The 17,563-nt window shown below is 50.3% G+C and overlaps 7 protein-coding genes across 7 annotated transcripts; 3 read left to right on the top strand and 4 right to left on the bottom strand.

Moving 5' to 3' along the window:
* Positions 1-1,207: 1,207 nt before the first annotated feature.
* N7473_000284 (F-box protein) lies at positions 1,208-2,680 on the top strand (the record flags this gene model as incomplete). The annotated part of the gene is made up of 1 exon (XM_057146224.1): positions 1,208-2,680. One exon carries the CDS (start codon positions 1,208-1,210, stop codon positions 2,678-2,680), a length of 1,473 nt encoding a protein of 490 aa, XP_057014110.1.
* A 994-nt stretch (positions 2,681-3,674) lies between these two features.
* On the bottom strand, positions 3,675-4,079 carry N7473_000283 (trypsin inhibitor-like cysteine-rich domain-containing protein; the record flags this gene model as incomplete). The annotated part of the gene is made up of 3 exons (XM_057146223.1): positions 3,675-3,743; positions 3,806-3,934; positions 3,987-4,079. The coding sequence occupies 3 exons, from the start codon at positions 4,077-4,079 to the stop codon at positions 3,675-3,677; spliced, it is 291 nt and encodes a 96-aa protein (XP_057014109.1).
* Positions 4,080-4,770: 691 nt separating this feature from the next.
* N7473_000282 (uncharacterized protein) lies at positions 4,771-6,914 on the bottom strand (the record flags this gene model as incomplete). Its single annotated transcript, XM_057146222.1, has 3 exons — positions 4,771-5,338; positions 5,383-6,710; positions 6,777-6,914. 3 exons carry the CDS (start codon positions 6,912-6,914, stop codon positions 4,771-4,773), a joined length of 2,034 nt encoding a protein of 677 aa, XP_057014108.1.
* Positions 6,915-7,231: 317 nt separating this feature from the next.
* N7473_000281 (glycine--tRNA ligase) lies at positions 7,232-9,258 on the bottom strand (the record flags this gene model as incomplete). Its single annotated transcript, XM_057146221.1, has 2 exons — positions 7,232-7,615; positions 7,669-9,258. The coding sequence occupies 2 exons, from the start codon at positions 9,256-9,258 to the stop codon at positions 7,232-7,234; spliced, it is 1,974 nt and encodes a 657-aa protein (XP_057014107.1).
* A 422-nt stretch (positions 9,259-9,680) lies between these two features.
* Positions 9,681-10,973, top strand: N7473_000280 (rRNA-binding ribosome biosynthesis protein RPF1; the record flags this gene model as incomplete). The annotated part of the gene is made up of 1 exon (XM_057146220.1): positions 9,681-10,973. One exon carries the CDS (start codon positions 9,681-9,683, stop codon positions 10,971-10,973), a length of 1,293 nt encoding a protein of 430 aa, XP_057014106.1.
* A 964-nt stretch (positions 10,974-11,937) lies between these two features.
* N7473_000279 (isopenicillin N synthase family dioxygenase) lies at positions 11,938-13,045 on the top strand (the record flags this gene model as incomplete). Its single annotated transcript, XM_057146219.1, has 3 exons — positions 11,938-12,093; positions 12,149-12,313; positions 12,365-13,045. 3 exons carry the CDS (start codon positions 11,938-11,940, stop codon positions 13,043-13,045), a joined length of 1,002 nt encoding a protein of 333 aa, XP_057014105.1.
* A 331-nt stretch (positions 13,046-13,376) lies between these two features.
* Positions 13,377-14,613, bottom strand: N7473_000278 (class I SAM-dependent methyltransferase; the record flags this gene model as incomplete). The annotated part of the gene is made up of 2 exons (XM_057146218.1): positions 13,377-14,379; positions 14,492-14,613. The coding sequence occupies 2 exons, from the start codon at positions 14,611-14,613 to the stop codon at positions 13,377-13,379; spliced, it is 1,125 nt and encodes a 374-aa protein (XP_057014104.1).
* Between the last annotated feature and the right edge of the window lie 2,950 nt (positions 14,614-17,563).

Here is a 17,563-nt window from a genome sequence, read left to right as displayed (position 1 = left end):
AAGTTTGAGGCCGGCAAGAAGATATCTGGAGAGCCGCATGCATCCACCCCTGTTATAATGGGTGTCGAGTAGCGACCTATTCCACAATGGGTTGCGTTTGCCATTCGCATGTCGAGTCACACCACCAACTATGAATGTCTCGAGCCCCGGACAAAGAATTTGGGTGACTATCATCCGGATACACTCCGGTTTGAAGATCTTGGCGACGAGGTATTACCGTCAAGGTTATTACTCGAATGCTCGCCATCTACATGCAGATATTCTTGATACCCAGGACATCACGCTGAGTGATGAATATCATGACACATTTACGATTATGATCAACATAGACATGGCCCTGATTCGCCCCAGTCGGCCTCAAAACCACTGCGAGTATCAACTTTATGTCAGTTGCTTTGATTGATAGTGAGAAGCGCTCAGCCGCCGAGGTGCAGCAGACACAAGCCACCCTGTGACTATCGAGGATATGCACAATCTTGCGGTAGCTTGCCTTGATCAAAGCAAAAATCAAGACGCTAATAGTCTATTATCTTGGCTATTGAAGATGACCATCTTGATATAATCAAGACCGTCGACAGTCTGGCTTTTACATGAATTATGCTTGACAAAAAAGAGCCGCGATTGAGTTTGATAGAGAAATGGGCTGCCTCCCAAACAGATATCTTGGGCGTTGATCCTCAAAATACCACGAGTTTAAAGCTCGCCGGCGCTTTGAGAGGGTGTCATGGCCAGCTGAGGATGCTTTTGCTTGCATTAAACTGTAAATGCGTCACATTATCAACAAATACTGGTCATTTGTTCGTCCCTCGATAGGCAACCACCCATATCCTCGCGGTTCAAGCTCTTGAACTTATATTTATTTACTCGGAACGGTCTGATACAAGGCATTGAGGAGTTCATTGGTCTGGCACTACTACTGGAGACATCGTATCATCGTCGCATCGTATCGCATTGTCGTCGTTTGCCGCGCCTCTTCAGACCGTTGCCTATGGGAGACCATCTCTTGCTCTGCACTGTCTTCTCTTCCTCCCTCTGCTCCATCTTCTCTTCTTCCGTCTACTCCCTCTTCCCATCTTTCACGCTTCACGCTTCACGACGATCACCAATCGCTTCATCTGGTAGCTTCCAACGTGCGTGAGACATCCTGAACACGCTCTGATTTCATCGAAAGATGACTGCCCGGCGACTACATTCAAATCCGTACACTATGCGTCACCTCCCGAACGAAATTTTCTTTCTCATCTTCCATTATCTCAACCTGAAGCCTGAAAACAATGGCCGGAGACCCCCTTCCTCGCGGCGTTTCCACGCCCTCTCTCAGCTCTTGTTGGTATGCCGAACATGGTATCACGTCTTCCTTGCCCAGGTTTACCTTTCTCTCGAAGTCGACAATCCACAGAGACGACTTTACCGGCTAGCCCGCTTGTTGTTGGAGAACCCCGGATTGGCGTCTTTCGTACAGAGACTCTGGACTGGCGGTTATGAAATCGACATTGCTCCCACCAATGACATTGAGGATAAAGATGTTTTCCTGGATCCAGATGATGATGGACTTCTGGATAATCCTCACACCAGACCATTCCATGATATCTTGATCAGAGCAATCCCGGAGCGCAAAGAACGCCGCAGATGGCAACGCGATCTCATCAGAGGTTTGCCTGATGCCTGGATAGCAGTTCTCTTCTTCCTTGTGCCGAACCTGCGATTCTTCAAATTGGATCATTCCATCGGTCCCAAAATGTGGTCCACTCTCATTCTCTCCCGCATCGCAACCGTCGCAGTGGATTTCCCATTCAGACCACTGCAGTTCCTAGAAGAAGTCTTTGTGTCCGAAAATTCACCTTTCGCAACTCGCTCACACTTGGACTTCATCCCATTTCTACACTTCCCGGCCATGCGATCCTTCTTCGGCCACAGCCTCACCGATAGGCCGGAGGAAGACTACCCACAGCCATGCCCGGCATTGCTGCCCCCGCGCCGGTCCTCTGGAATCACAAGACTGGTACTGAGCTATATCCATGGCAGGAGCAGTATACTCCGGTATATCACTGCCTGTGCAAATCTCCAGGTCTTCAAGTACGAGCACACCGATGACCATAGCACTGGATTTTTCCCCGTTTGGAGTCCCCAGCATCTCTACCAGGCCCTGGAGACGCAGAAGCATAGTCTCCAGGGGCTGTACGTAGGGTACTGGGACTTCAAAAGGGAATCATTCGCGGAGGTGTACCGCTTGATCACCTTCCGGCCTGGTTTTTGGGGTTTCGGCTCCCTGGTGGAATTCACCCACCTACGCGAGATTGACATCCCTGTGGTGTTCTTTCTTGAGTTTCTAGGGGGAGTGCCAGCACTGGACCTGCTTGATAAGTTGCCAAGCAGTGTAGAGAAGCTTTGCCTGTCGGAGATTCTGGATCGCGACATTGACATCGTTGTCAGTGCACTCTGTGCAATGGTGTCATCTCGTGACCAGTTTCCCCGGCTGCAGGTTATCGAGGTGTGCTTGCTTGGTTTGTTCCCTGGTGAGAGAAATGGCGAGTGGTTTGTGCTTGTGCGTGCTGCTTTTGCGGCACTTCAGGGGATGTGCAACGTGGCTGGGGTTGAGCTTCGCTATTCTAGCTACAGGGCAAGCCGGCCCAAGGTTTGGCCTGCACTTGAGAAGCGTTTGTTCGCTCCCGTCGCTTGAAGGATTGACTACTCGGTTAGGTAGTTAGCAGGAGGATAGTTAGTTTGCATGATGAACTAACTGAGATATGAGAACACATATGAGAATGAAGTAAACGAAATATGACGAATGAACTGAGCAAAATATGAGCCCAATACCTATGAAAAATCGCGTTAATGTAAGGAAATCAATAATGACGAACCCTTAAATTGGCGTCACCTATATCCGGAAGACTGAGGTTGATCTACTTTGATATTTCATTGGTTTAAACGCTAGAATCGGGAACCTGCATCGCGGGCATCAAGTGGAAAGACGCAGCAAAGCGCCGCGACAAAGGGCCTATAAGTTCAAACGGATAGACGGAGAGATACCCATCAATACCGTCACTTTTGAGCTGTCTCTAATTGGTGTATTGAGCCTATCCTATGTTTCTTGAAGCTTATAGCAGATAGATATAGTATATAGGTAGGGTTTAGTAAGGTTAGTGGCACTAAAAAAACGTTCATCGCACTATATATTCGGTTAAATGTGTGTGAGAACCTATAAGCCGCGATTTAAACGCAGGGTCATAATACGCCCTTCAAGCCCAATTTTGTCTTACGATGACAGTCTTGAAACAGCCCTAAATATATGGCTTTTCTGCTGAGATGCTGGCGCTCATGTATCCCTATTCCTCACAAAAACCCCGTATTTAAGAACATCATTTTGTTAAAAGGAATGGAATTCACACTGTGTTAATTATCTCCAAGAGGCAAGAATACTAGTAATGGTGATGCCCCCTACGACTCTTTTTCTTTCCGTTTTCTTTTGCTAGAGAACGGAAGAATAATAGTGGGTTTATTGTGGCTTCTGTCGGTGGTGCCCAACAGATACGAAAATTGATACATATAATAAGTAGAATGTCCTAGCGAATGATTATTACACGAGTTTCGGATATGAACAACATATAGTGACATAGGACGGAGAGGTTAAGAGCTGCTGCAAGGCCCACACATAGCCTAGTACTCCATGCTCTTTAAACATCTCCTGTTCCATCTATAGGTTCGGGTTTTGGGCAGTCTTCCTCGACCACACAGGAATCACCCTACACAAAATCCACATTGATTAGCAAAACCACCAGCGTAGGTGAATGGATTTTGCACATACCGCCTCATTAAGGACAAAATCGTCCGGGCAGGCGCATCCGGGAACACAGGTCATAGCACAGACTTCTGGGGGGTTCTCAAAGTTGCGACACGTCAATGGGCAGGCCGTACCACAACTATTGAAGACTTTCTGCATTGAAGTTTAGTAGGGTTGGTAACAGATACCCCTGGAGAATACATACATCTGCAGGACAGCTCTCTTGCGGTTCTGGCTCAGGGGCAGGATATGCTATCGCAGTTGCGACAAGAGCGGCGAGAACCATAATCAACTTCATATTGAAATCTAGTAAGAGATAGGTTGTTGATTGAAAATTCTCCAGATTGAAGGGGAGAAACTGCAAACATATACTTTTCCCGGAGCGACAGAAGCAATATTCCTCACTAGTGATCGCCGCACCTCCACTTCTTTATACCTAAATTATGAGTTCTGGGCTTATGTTATCTTAAATCATTGTTAAGGTGGCGTCCTAGGGATCTGCCGTTGACCACTCTTATCCCTAGTGAGTACCGTGGAGTGGGCCGAGGATCTGACTACTGAGTTGTAATTTATATTGAGCCCAAGGGAGCTGCGACCTTTGGCAGAATCGGTATACATATATAGCTAGAGGTGTCAAGTTATGTACTTTTAGGCGGTGGTGGTGTGTTCGGGCTCCTAATCAGAAATAGGATGTGGTGCGACGAACGTTTTGTAGTGCCATTGCTACACCCAGGTAGGTACGCTTAAATGACCTTCTGTAAAACGTATGCCGGATTCCTACATCTAACCATCTATACATTGATCCATGGGACGAAATCATCAGCAAAACAGTACAGCAAAATCAAGATTCATCTATCATGTAAAAAGTATATATAGCAAATCATACAATCAAAGAAAGCCATCAAAGCATCGAATTTCCAATCCCAAATCCAGCCAAAGTACAAACTACCGAACCACCGAACAACCGAACCACACCTTGCTAGGTACGATCAAGACAATCCCTGCTCAACAGCATGACGCAACTGCCCACAAGCCTCACCAAACAAAACCCCCTTTAACACAGCCTCGCCCTCATCAGCAGCCCAACGCCCGGCATCAGTCAATCGCCGTTTCCATGCAGCCTGGTCTTCAACATTGAGATCGGCCCAAGTGCGGAACTTTTCTGCTTCGGCTTTATCGTCATGAGCGCGGTGAGAAGATAATGTCTCGATGAGGACACTTTGTTCCGCGGTTATACCATCGTGGCAGCGTAGGATGACTGATAGGGCGTGTGGGCTTATAGTCTCGAGGTCGATTGGTGCGGCGCCGGCACTGTGGACCCGATCGAGGATTTCTCTCAAGCTTTCGATTTGGCTTTCCTCGATGACGTTTGCCACTGGCACTGGCACTGGCTCTTGGGCCTTGGGTGAGAGGAGGTAATCGATGTATGAGCCCTTGCCTGGTGCAGGTGGGGTGTACTCGTTGACAATAGCATTGCGCCATGATGGAGGCAGCCATTGCGCTGCGCCGAGGACGGGGGTGTACCGCCGCGGATCTCGGCGAACGCAAGCATAGAGCCTGTGATGAGGACGAGAGAGAAAAGTAGGACGAGGATGAAGTACAGGCCCTCCCAGAATTCGGCGGGGCCGGGCAAGGATAGGACATAGCGTGGGGTGCGGGAGGAGGCGGGGAAGGGGGAGAGCGGGAAAGTGTGGACAACGATGGTGTTACCCATGCTGATGGAGGCGAGCTTGACGTTTTGGGGAAGTACGTCGGGAGTGACGGGGTGGGCTGGAGCTGTGAAGGGAGAGAAGACGAGTTTCGTCATGGAGAATGGGTGCACGTCGCGGAGGGTTGTGTAAGGCCGAATGGCGCCGTAGCCCTTGTTAGGGCCGAACTCGACCGTCCACAATAGAATCGAGTTGTCACTGCCGCTGACAGCAATAATAGTCTGCTGTTGCCCAGCTGGGTTGGTACCAAGGGGACAAATATCAAGGCCCAGGCCAATCTGAACAGTCCGGGGCAGCTTGCGACGCCGTACGATAGTTGCGGTGCCGTTTTTGGTTTTAGGCAAGCGAAGAATAACCAACTCGCAACCACTTCGATTTGGCGCATTTTGGAGGAGGAGTAGTGCTGTTGAGGAGAGGAAGCGCAAGGCGCGGAACTTGGGACGCGCAGCACGGGCGCCGCTGCTGGGGAGAGGAATGGTATAGACACAGTTGACATCGGGAGCGGAGTTGGAGCGTGTAGATGAGGAGATCTCACCAACCATCACATCGGCGCCGTTGGTATATGCCACACGGTATTTACCTCGGGCATCGCCCGTCTGCTCCGGGTCATCCTCCAGGCTGGCAAAGTCCACATCCTCGGCTTCTTCGTTGCTGTCCAGACGGATACGGCCGATGACATCTGACTCGGTAGGTCCCTCTGTAACTGCGAAGAAAACAATCTCGCCAGACTGCGCCAGACCAGTCGCAATAGCGCCGACTCTGGTAGTTTGACTGCTCTTCTTCGAGGCATCGGCGGGCTTCTTCCAAGAAGACAGCCTCAAGACTCGTTGATAAGTATCGCCCGAGTCGGCTCCCTTTGTACGGAAGATTGAAGCACGCGACAGAGTCTCTGCCTTTCCAGGAATCACTTCCTCAACCGTCTTCTCCTTCTTCGCTGTTGTGTCCTTCTTGGAAGCTTCCGAGTTGTCCTGCAACTTGGCCGAGCTCACAGTCTTCTTCTTTTGAGGCGCTTCAAATCGGAAGGATCGCATGTGCTGATTGTTGTTGTTCTTCTCCTGTTCCTGAATAGAGCTGTTGATACCAGCCAGGACGACCAGCGAGCCCTCATCATCGCCAACCTGCGGCGCCGCAGCGAGCGACGTCACCGAATCCTCGTCGCGCGACAAGTTAATCTCCACGGCCTCGGTGATCTCATCTCGACGTGACGTATCAATCAAAGACTAAATAGATACCCCAGTTAGATTTCCAGAGACTCAAAAAGCCAGACTAAAGCACGCGCCACTTACGATCTTATTCCCGACTCCGCTGCGGCCTTCGCCGCCTCCGCCGCCGACCAGCAGACGCCCGTTGTTGCGCGGGTCAAAGTCGGCTGCGAACAGGGGACAGGAGACTGTGAGTTTGGCGGAATGGATGATAGGCGCCATGAGGTCTGTGTTGGGACGTGCTCTCTGTCTTGAGACGAGGAAGAGGACAGATGGAAGATGCGACGAGGTTGCCCCGGATTCTTGGCGCGGTAGACCGGATTGGGGAGCGGAGCTTAGCTGCAATCAAGCATGCGCTATTGGCTTGAAATCAGAGACACGGACGCTACAAAAAGGTAAATGTGATTAATGTTTTTGTCGGGGAATTATTACTGGATTATCTTCTGGAAGTGATGAGAAAAAAAAATTGGAAATGGTGTATATTTTTAGAATGGGAAATGAAACTTTCCACTCGACTCGGCTCTGCTCTATTCTACACTTTACTCGATCTCCTGGCCAGTGAACTCGGGCAGACGCTTGACAATATCGGCCCAGGTCTCGTCTTCATCGACGAGAGACTTGACAGCCTGCAAAATCTCATCCTCGCTGGCACGAACCTGCTTGGTCGTGTCACGGTCGCGCAGGGTGATGGTGTTGTCCTTGACAGACTGGAAGTCGACGGTGATACCGAAGGGAGTACCCAGCTCGTCGTTACGAGCGTAACGCTTGCCAATACTGGCGGAAGAGTCGTCCACACGGCTGGAAACACCCAGACGGCGCAGCTTCATGCTCAGGTTCTGGGTCAGGGGCTTGAAGGCTGCGTTGGTGGAGAGAGGCACCAGCAGGACCTTGGTAGGGGCGATGGATGGGGGGAAGGAGAGGACCTAGAAATAATTAGCAAAAGAACAAAAAAGCCATTGTGTCAATCATGACTTACACCGCGGGCCTCATCGCCAGCACGGGACCAGTAGACGTGCTCGATCATGCTGTACATGATACGACCGATACCGAAGGACGGCTCAATAACGTTGGGAGTGTACTCGCGGACATTCTCAACACGAGTGCGCTTCTCAATCCGGATCAGATCCTTCTCAATCTCGACCTTGCCAGAGCCAACACCCTCAACGTCGATCTCGATCTTGCCCTGCTGCTCAAGGTCCAGGGACAGCTTCTCACGCAGCTCCTGGGACAGAGCCTCGATAGCGTTCTCAACGGTCTTGGCATCCTTCTTGAAGCGGGGACCGAACTTCTTCTTCTCAACATCGACCTGCCACTCCTCAATGCGCAGGGGCTCGGCACGAGTCTCACGGACGACCAGAGGAGCACCAGTCTTGTTCTTGTGCACAGTCAGATCGTAAGCGCTACGATCAGCACAGCCGACACACTCAATCCAGCCGTAGCTGGTCTGCAGCTCAGCATCCCAGCAGTCAGCGGCGTAGTGGGCCATCTCGTTGGCCATGTGCTGACGGAAGCGCAGCTTGTTGGAGTCAATGCCCAGCTTCAGGAGGAAAGCCTGGATACGGGCCAGGAAGTAACCCAGGGTCTCGTTGTCGACCAGACCAGTCTCGACAGCCTGACCGATGGTCATCTTGGTGGTCTTGGTGCTGCCGGACAGCTGGACGTTACGGTCCAGCAGAGACATTTCGACATCCTTGACCTCGACGAAGCGAGGGTGCTTCTTACCACCCTCGGGGTCGACATAGTGCTCAATCTCGGCCATGAGGAACTCACGCACACGCAGGAGACCAGCGCGGGGGGAGATCTCGTTACGGAAGGACTTGCCAATAGAGGCAGAGGCGAAGGGCATACCCTGCTGGTTGAATTCGAGCAGCTTCTGGAAGTTCAGGAACTGACCCTGGGCGGTCTCGGGACGAAGGTAACCGGGCATGTTGCTGCTGGGACCAATGGAGGTCTGGAACATGAGGTTGAAAGCGACGGGGGGCTCGACCTTGCCGTCGGTAGCGGGGTTGCGAATGTCGTACTTGGCGATAAGCTTCTCGAGATCGGGACCGTCGTAGTTGTCGATCTGCGCAAGAGTCTCCTCGTACTCCTTGACGAGGGCATCGTCGAGCTTGACAGCCTTGGTCTCGCCCTTGGACTTCTTCTTCTTCTTGGCCTCCTTCTCGGCGTCAACCTCGACCTTCTGGCCACGAGCCTCCTTGTCACCCTTCAAGCGGTTCTCCAAAACTTCCTCCACCAGGTGGTCGGCACGGAAGATCTCGCCAGTCTTGGGGTCCTTGCACATCCAGTCGGCGAACTTGTCCACGTGCCCACTGGTCTTGAGAATGTCGTGAGGGGTCAACATGGTGCAGTCAACCTCGAGCATATCCTCCTCGAGCACAAAGTGCTTGCGCCACAACTCAGTCATGTTGGCGATCAGGGCGGTGCCGGGTGGGCCATAGTCGTAAAGACCAGACACACCACCATAGATCTCGAAGGAGGGGGTGTAGAACATGCGGCGGCGGAGCATTGAATCCAGGACCAGGCGATCGACCGCCTGGCCAGTCTTGGTGGTGACGGTGGCCATCTTGGGGTTGCGATTGGACTTCTTCTGGAGCGCGGTCGAGCAGGTGAAAGTCCTGAACTGGATGGATGGAGGGGAAAGAAAAGAGCGGGGGAGGAAAAGGCGCGGCAGCAATTGAGTCATCCACCTAGAAGTCCCCCTGGACTTCGTTCACACCACAGATATAATACAAATGTTTCTAGAAATACAAGTACTGGGAAAAAATGGAAAAAACGAATGGATGTGCACTTTCTTCTCTCTTTTTTTCTTGTCTTTTCAATCCCCCTTATGGGACGATCAACATCAATCAAAAAGAATGGTGCCGGGCCCAGCCCGGAGAATTGATGATCCGAGATAATTTATTTTATCGGCGAAGATCAGTTTGAAGCTTCGTCAAGTCGCTCACCCAAAATTTCATTTGCAGTCCACCAGATTTCTTACTCACCATGGGTATGAAAGGTCAATCACGGCCGCCGCCCGGCTCCGACATGGAGGTCAAAACGAAGAACAAGTTGCGCCGGAAGATGTTACACATCAAGCGCAAGAGAGCCAAGGATGCGGAGCGGCACGAGGAGCGCCATGCTTTCAAGAGGGAGGAAGCCAAGAATCCCAAGTTGAGAGAGGAACGCCTGCGTCGCAATATTCCCCTGACTCTCGAGCGAAAGCGTGTCTGGGATGAAGCCGGTAGTGACGCTGAGGAGGATGGCCTGGGACTGAGTGTCGATATTGAGCGCATCAAGCGGGCCAAGAAGGAAGAAGAGGACGAATTGAATCGGCCACTGGAGGAGGGCGAGGACGAAAGTGATGACGCAGAGTCCGATAACGAGTCGGTCGACAGTATGATCGCAACGAGCGACGAGGAAGACGACGAGGACGAGAAGGACGACGACGAAGAAGGCTCAAGCCGTGGACGTAAAAAGTCCTCGCTACCCACTGCCACCGAACGCGCGACCAGTCCATCACAATCCACTCGCAGTACAAACCTGAGTCTCGCTCCTGAAGCGCTAGCCGCCAAATTCCCCTCGCTCTTCTCAACCGAAACTCCTCCTGCCCCCAAGATCCTCATCACGACCGCTATCAACTCCACCCTCCACAACGAAGCCGACATCCTGACAGACCTGTTCCCGAACAGCGTGTATATCCGCCGCACAGCACACCGCTACTCGCACAAGTTTTCCATCCGCGAGATCTCCAAGTTCGCCGCGAACCGCAACTTCACTACCGTGGTTGTCCTGCAGGAGGACCAGAAGAAGCCCAGCGGCTTGATCGTTGTGCATCTCCCCATTGGCCCGACTTTCCACTTCAGCATCAGCAACTGGGTCGATGGCAAACGGCTTCCCGGCCATGGTCGCGCAACTGGTCACTGGCCCGAGTTGATCCTGAACAACTTCCGCACACCGCTGGGTCTGCTCACTGCCCGCATGTTCCAGCAGTGCTTCCCTCCGCAGCCAGATTTTGAGGGTCGGCAGGTTGTCACATTGCACAACCAGCGTGATTACATCTTCGTGCGCCGCCACCGATATGTCTTCCGTGAGAAGCGCGAGACAGAGAAGGCGGTTGTTGGTGCCGATGGCAAGGAGATGGAGGGTGCTGAGGGCATTCGAACTGGTCTGCAAGAGCTCGGTCCGCAGTTTACCTTGAAGCTGCGCCGTGTGGATAAGGGCATTCAACGAACCAGTGGGCAAGAGTGGGAATGGAAGGGTGGGATGGAGAAGGAGCGGACCAAGTTCCAGCTGTAAGCAGCTATGGGACCAGCTATGGGATGGGTCTTCTGCGTTTCTTTTCTTTCTGCATCATTTTGTTTCCTTTCGCATGGGGTTTGGGGAGTATCCAAAAGCATGGTTTTTGTTAGTATTTGCTGGGCATATACCCTATATATGTCGAATGAACATAGATGCCTCACTCGAGGTTTGATTCTTTGTCAATTGTGCTTTGGATTTATATAATACTGTGTTTATTCAAGATGAATCCTTCTGGTAGCCTTGCGCTCCAATGCCAATCGCAGTTAGTTTCTACCTCATTATGCATCTCGTCTGATTTATCCCTCCTGTAAGTGAGAATGGAACTGGTACTTCTTAGAATACTCCACTCTTAATACCCCCGCAAGTCACTTGATCGGGGCTTGTTGAATACGCCTTCAGAAAATCCGTCCTTCGTCGAGCGTTAACAATGTGAATCCAGTATAACCACTGACGAAGAGCTGAATATACCCGAGAACGGACCCAAAACGTGAACAAGACCTCACTCTGACCGTGAATCAGCTTCCAAACTGCCATTTTCTCCGGGCTCTGTTCTATAACGAATCAGGTTTAGCAATCTGATCGTTTGTGAAATGCTAGAGAGTGGTTCCTACAGGAGCAGCGACACGATTACCTTCCATCTTTACTTGAGCCTTGGGTACAGTTCGACAACCGCTCTGATTGGTCTGCTTGTGATTGAGGAAGGTGATATTGGACCCACTCGATCTATTCGGGAAAGTAATTATCTTCTAGCCGTGTATACCCCGCGTTATTGGACATTACCTTCTCAAAAAGGTCATTCCTGTATGGAGATACAATATGTCATGCCTAGTGGATTATGAAGTATAAATTGGAGGGATCTCTCCCCTGAATTGCCGTTAGACTACCACCACGACAAGATATCAACCAGGACAGAATCCCATTTTCTTAGAATTTCTTTATTTTCACGACCATCACAATCACAATGTCCGAGGCTCTTGATCTTTCCTTGCTGAAGGGGACTCCCCAACAGAGGGAAGAAATTTCGACTGCTCTACTCCATGGCCTCAAGACTCGGGGTGGTGTTAAGTTGAAGAATCATGGTCTTCCGGATAAGCTCATCTATGATCTATTTGACTGGGTTAGCATTGCATACCTGTGTTTAGACTGAGGCTAAGAGACTGACTTTGAAATAGACTCGCAAGTTCTTCGCTCTGCCCCACGAGGACAAGATGCTCGCAAAGCACCCTCCCAAGGCGAATCCCAACCGTGGCTACTGCTACGTCGGACAAGAGTCTATCTCGAGCATCAGTGGTTTTGAGAAGGGGCTTCCTCAGGGAAAATTTGTTCGTGATATCAAGGTAAAAACATCTCTTCAATTGTAACCTGCAAAAGACTAACAACTTCTACAGGAAACAGTCGACTTCGGTTCCCCCCGAGACGAACTAGTAGACAACATCTGGGTCCCCGAAGAAAAACTCCCCGGCTTCCGCAACTTCATCGAAGAATTCTACGAAACCTGCTTCAAACTCGAACTCGAAATCCTCGCCGCTCTAGCCCGTGCTCTCGGCGTGGACGAAAACCAAATGCTCGCTCTACACAACAAAGCCGAAAACGAGTTCCGCATCCTGCATTACCCGTCCATCCCAGCCTCAGAACTAGCAGACGGCACTACTACACGTATCGCCGAGCACACGGATTTTGGCAGCATCACGATGCTCTTCCAAGACTCTGTAGGCGGACTGCAAGTGGAGGATCAACAGAATCCGGGTGTTTTTCGTGGAATCGAGTCTAAGGATAAGACGGAGATTATTTTGAATATTGGTGATTCGATGCAGAGAATTACTAATGATACTTTCCGGGCTGCTTGTCATCGGGTTACGTATCCGCCTTCTGTTAAGGTTGACTCGGATTCGGGTAGTGCTGAGGCGGTTATTCCGGAGAGGTACTCGATTGCGTATTTTGCGAAGCCGAATCGGAGTGCGTCGTTGTTTCCGTTTAGGGAGTTTATTACGCCGGCGACGCCTTGTCGGTATGATGATGTTAATGCGTGGGATTTCCAGAATCTTCGCATTTCGAGATTGTTCAAATGAGTGTTGTGTTGCCTTATAGATTGAGCTATTGTGGAGCGTTTACTATGTGTATCAGAATGTTGGTTGTTGTTATTTGTCCTCAATGCTAAGTAAACTCCTGTCTTTGAAACGACATTAAGATAAGTTCTATTATATTAACATCCCAATCTTGTTAGAACACGCAAAACACTTTTCGCTATAGACAATAGGCAAGCAGGACTCAAATAAAACCCTACTTGCATGCAACAAATGTATATTACAAGAAGAACCCCAAACACCAAGCTCCACGCTGAACTCCCAGATCTAAACCCTCCAATCAACCCTCATCCCCTGGGTACTCCAGCACATCCCTCTACTCCTCCCCCTCAGCCTCAGCCCCCTCCTGCACAATCTTCGCCCTAGCCATAACCCTCGCCAACAAATCCATCTTCTTCTGCGCAAAAGAAACAGGCCTCCTCCCCGTAACAATCCTCGCCTTCACCGTCAACCCACTGACCCCCAAAAGCTCCCCCCTCACAGCCTCACACAGCTCCCTCACCCCATCAACAGTATACCCCCCAAACGCCGTCAACGGCCGCAACGCATACCCCTCCAACCCCTCTACCAACGCAATAAGCGCCATCTTGCCCAGCGTCTTTTCCGCAACGTCTTCTGGCCACAGGCCAATCGGGATCGTCCGTTCTAGGACGCGGACATCCACGAATCCGGCCGCGACCAGCGCGTCGGTGTTCAGATGGGCGAGGTCGCGTGGGTAGCCGGCGGCGTTGGCCGCGGATCGTAGTGCTGCGGTGTATGTGCGTAGCGCGGGTATTTCGGCTTCACTTTCCGGTCGTTTCAGCGGGGAGAAGGTTATTGTGTCTGCGGCTGGATCGGAGTCTGCGACTTCGATGTATCCGCCTGGTTTGCAGTGTTCGAAGGCTTGTGTGTATATCGCGGCCCAGTCTTGGAATGCGCCTGATAGACCCCGGAGATGGATAAGATCGAATGGTTCGTGGTAGGTCCATTCTGTGCGTGCGTCGGCGAGTTGGAAATCTACGTTTGGGAGGTCGAGGTGGCCGACTCCCGAGTCGAAGACTGTTAGGTCGGAGGCGATTATCGTGGCTGTTGGGTGGGCGGCGCTCATTTCGATGGCCCAGTCGCCAGGGCCGGTGCCTATGTCGAGGATGCGTGGTGTTTGGGGGAGTGGAGCTGTTGTCAGAGTGCCCTCGAGGAGGATTAGGTAGATTTGGTGGAGGATGTTGAGGCGGGTGAGTTCTGGTTCGTCGTTGGGCATGAAGTAGGTTTCGTCGGCGTAGCGGCGGCCATTTTCGTGGATGTGTTGGAGGGCGAGGGAGGAGTAGGAGCGAGTGGATTTTCTGTGGTGATTTGTTAGGGTTTGCGTCTGGTATACGTCCAATCGGATTGGGTTGGTTTCGGAGAATGGGAATTGAGATTGAGGATGCAATCATGCGTCGTCTAGATACGTACATGGATGCTTCGTTTAAGGATTCAGTATCGGACTCGGACTCGGGGTCGGAATTCGGATATGTCTGGTTCTCGTGCGGGACCAGGTCGTCGTCCTCTGCTGGCTGGATGGGTTTGTCGTCCATGACATGACGAGTTCAAAACGGCCGGTTGAAAGGAAATATGATGGATTAAACGGATGGGAAAGATATCGCTGAGCTGTAACGAACTCGCTAACAAGACGCCGCTTGGATATAGACGGGAGAATGTGATGGGTAATTACCCGAGGTATAGATCGCAAAATGGGAGTATAGGGCCGTGGTGATTATTGCATAGCTGGGAGTAAAAACTTGTCTGCCGAGCAATTGCCGTTGATAGGAACGTCTATATAGACGGGATAACGGGAGAAGAGGAGAGAAGAGCAGAGGAAAGAGTCAACAAAAGTCAAAGAACAAAGGGAAGGAGAAGGTAAAAGTAAGTTTAAGTTGGCGCTGGAATAAAGTGGAGAGAATAACGAGAGGGGAACTAGCACACAATAAGAATAAAAAACAAGACTCCAAGACTCTAGCAGTCTAGCCAAGTACAGTAGAGGGCGAGTTCAAAAATAAGCCCGACAAAGTTAGGAAATTACCCTTGAATCATAATTTTTCGGATTTATTTTCTTTTTTTTCCTTCTCCCCTCTGCCCAGTACCGGGAGAATAATAATTATGGAGCATCGATATTAGTCGGACCAAACTGGGGGCAAGATCCGACTGTCTGGGTCGCGAGACGTCACTGCATACTGGCAGGCGACACTAGAAGTACAGGCGTACACGGGTAAACTTTGATATATGGAACACGAAAGTACGAAGTACGGAGATGATAGAATTAGATGGATTTGGGATATACTGGCTAATGTACTGTATTGTAGCTTACTTTGTAGCTATAATCCTGTTCTTGATGAGAATTGAAGGATCGGGAGATGCAAAAAGGAATTATATCAAATTTCCACCAGATCATCGGGAAAACAGTGTTGAACTGTTGATAGATGAGATATTGCAGACCCGGTAGTTTGGGTCAGAGGGGAAAATGCAATAAAGTAAACAGTTTATGGGTACCGGAAGTGTAATCAGGCCACGTTAACTAGACAAGAGACTAAGTCAAGTATGAAGAAGTATGTAACTAACTACAGACATATTTAGAAAATTTAGACTATTCTTAGTCATTTAGAGCCTTTAATTACGCCCTCTCTAGGTGTTAACACGTATGATTATCATTTTAATATGTAACTCTCATTTTGTAAGTAATTTTCTCTACGCAACTCACCTCCTAACCACGTCCACCTTCCAACCCAACAGGCCCCCATTCCCATTCCCGTAACCCAGTGGAGCCTCCCAGCGAGCGGGGACGTTCCTAAACTCTGGGAAATTAGTCCCTGACCAGTCGGGATGGACTTGGTGTCCGTTTCATAGCCCCCTTACCCGCATCCCTTCCATCCTAACAGTCTTTTGATGAAGCCATGAGCGATACATTATTCCTAGTTATATGGTTTTATGATGACAAAGGCAAATATTCCACCCCATTTAGCAATCTTTCTCCTCACTTGTCAATGCAAAGCATGTGCTATACCTTTCTCCTCGGGATATCGCGGCGGGGAAAAGGTTCGACAGCTAAAGTGGGGCCGGGGTCTGATCAGGCCAGTTATCAGCACGTTTGAGTTTGGAGCTTATGCACGACCCGGTGGGAAGGTTAGAATGGGGTGACCCGACAGCGTGGTTTTGGTGGGACCACTAGGCAGGGATCAGGTACGGGAGGCGAAATGGCAATTGCAATGGCAATGTGAATGTACATGGATAGGTGAGTACAGTATGTGAGTATGTGGATATATACATAGCTACTGCTGTTGTTGAATATTTTTTAAGAGCAGAGGTGTTCAAAGGCGAGGCCTTGAAGAGTGCAATATCTATCTAGACCGATCATCGCGGTTTCCGGCTGGGGAAAGAATAGCCATGGGTTACCGGAGACAAGGACGAGCGGTACAATTCCGGTTGCACAGGCTGCCGGCACACAGAACATAAAATCAGTGAAATGGCATTGTACATGCATGTGAGCCTTGTAGCTTCTGTTTTACCGGGCTTCCACGCGTCCTGATCAATCATTTCGCAGAGCCGTACTCGATCGTATCGTGTTATATATGTGGCAGCTCAGGGGTTAAGGACGGAGAGATTCCGTGGTATCCATTAGGTGGTGGATTATTATTTTGTTGACGATTTCTGTCTCGGGGATTCAGCTAAGCATAATCAAAGCTTCGTTATCTCCAACCCATCCATGTCTCGATCAGGAAGCCCTCTTGGCTGAGTGATGCCCTGACGCTACTGCTAGTAATACATTCTAGGCAAGGCTGTCTGACCCAGGGGTCTGGGTCTCGTACTGTATGTATATCGCCGACCCCTGTCATCTTACCCCGATGTGAGATGGTGCTAGTGTGCTAGTTTCTGTAGGGCATGGACTTGGATACCATCGGACTGGCTGTCCTACCATCTTTGCATGTACCCTTGCAAAATTAATATAGTATGGTACCATCGCTAAGTGATACACATGGCACTAAGATCAGGCAACAGGTTGTTAATAAGCTGTTACTGCTAATTCTAGCGAGATTCATTTGCATTTCTTCGCCGAGACGGACTCAAGGTGACAGCGGCCCAACGGATGATGTCTCTATAGTCCAAGTGGGAAAGACTTGCTCACCTTGGTAATTGAAAGTCATCCCATATGACACGAGCACCTAATAGAAACCACACTTCCTTGCTAAATAGTAGACTATCCCAAGGATGAAACTTAAAACATCGCAGCTTTCTTCCAAATTAGGCCAACAAACAATCGCCTACTATACCGAAATAGTCAACTCCAATAATACATAACTCCATCGAGGAATACCCCTGTCGCAATTGGTACTTCTGTCCTCCCCCACCATCCGTGCGCGAAAAGTCGAAACCCGAGAGTCTGGTCCTGAATCCGAGGGTCTTTCCTAAATAGGCAAGGCGCCTCGGCGCCCCCGAGTGGTCCCAAGAAATGCTCAAAGTCACGAGACGATCTCCCGTTCCTGATCCAGACAT

This window comes from Penicillium subrubescens, assembly GCF_028828155.1.
Source record: "Penicillium subrubescens strain IBT 31985 chromosome Unknown utg000001l_segment0_segment0, whole genome shotgun sequence".
Taxonomy (NCBI): domain Eukaryota; kingdom Fungi; phylum Ascomycota; class Eurotiomycetes; order Eurotiales; family Aspergillaceae; genus Penicillium; species Penicillium subrubescens.
This window is presented reverse-complemented; position numbering and strand designations above follow the sequence as displayed.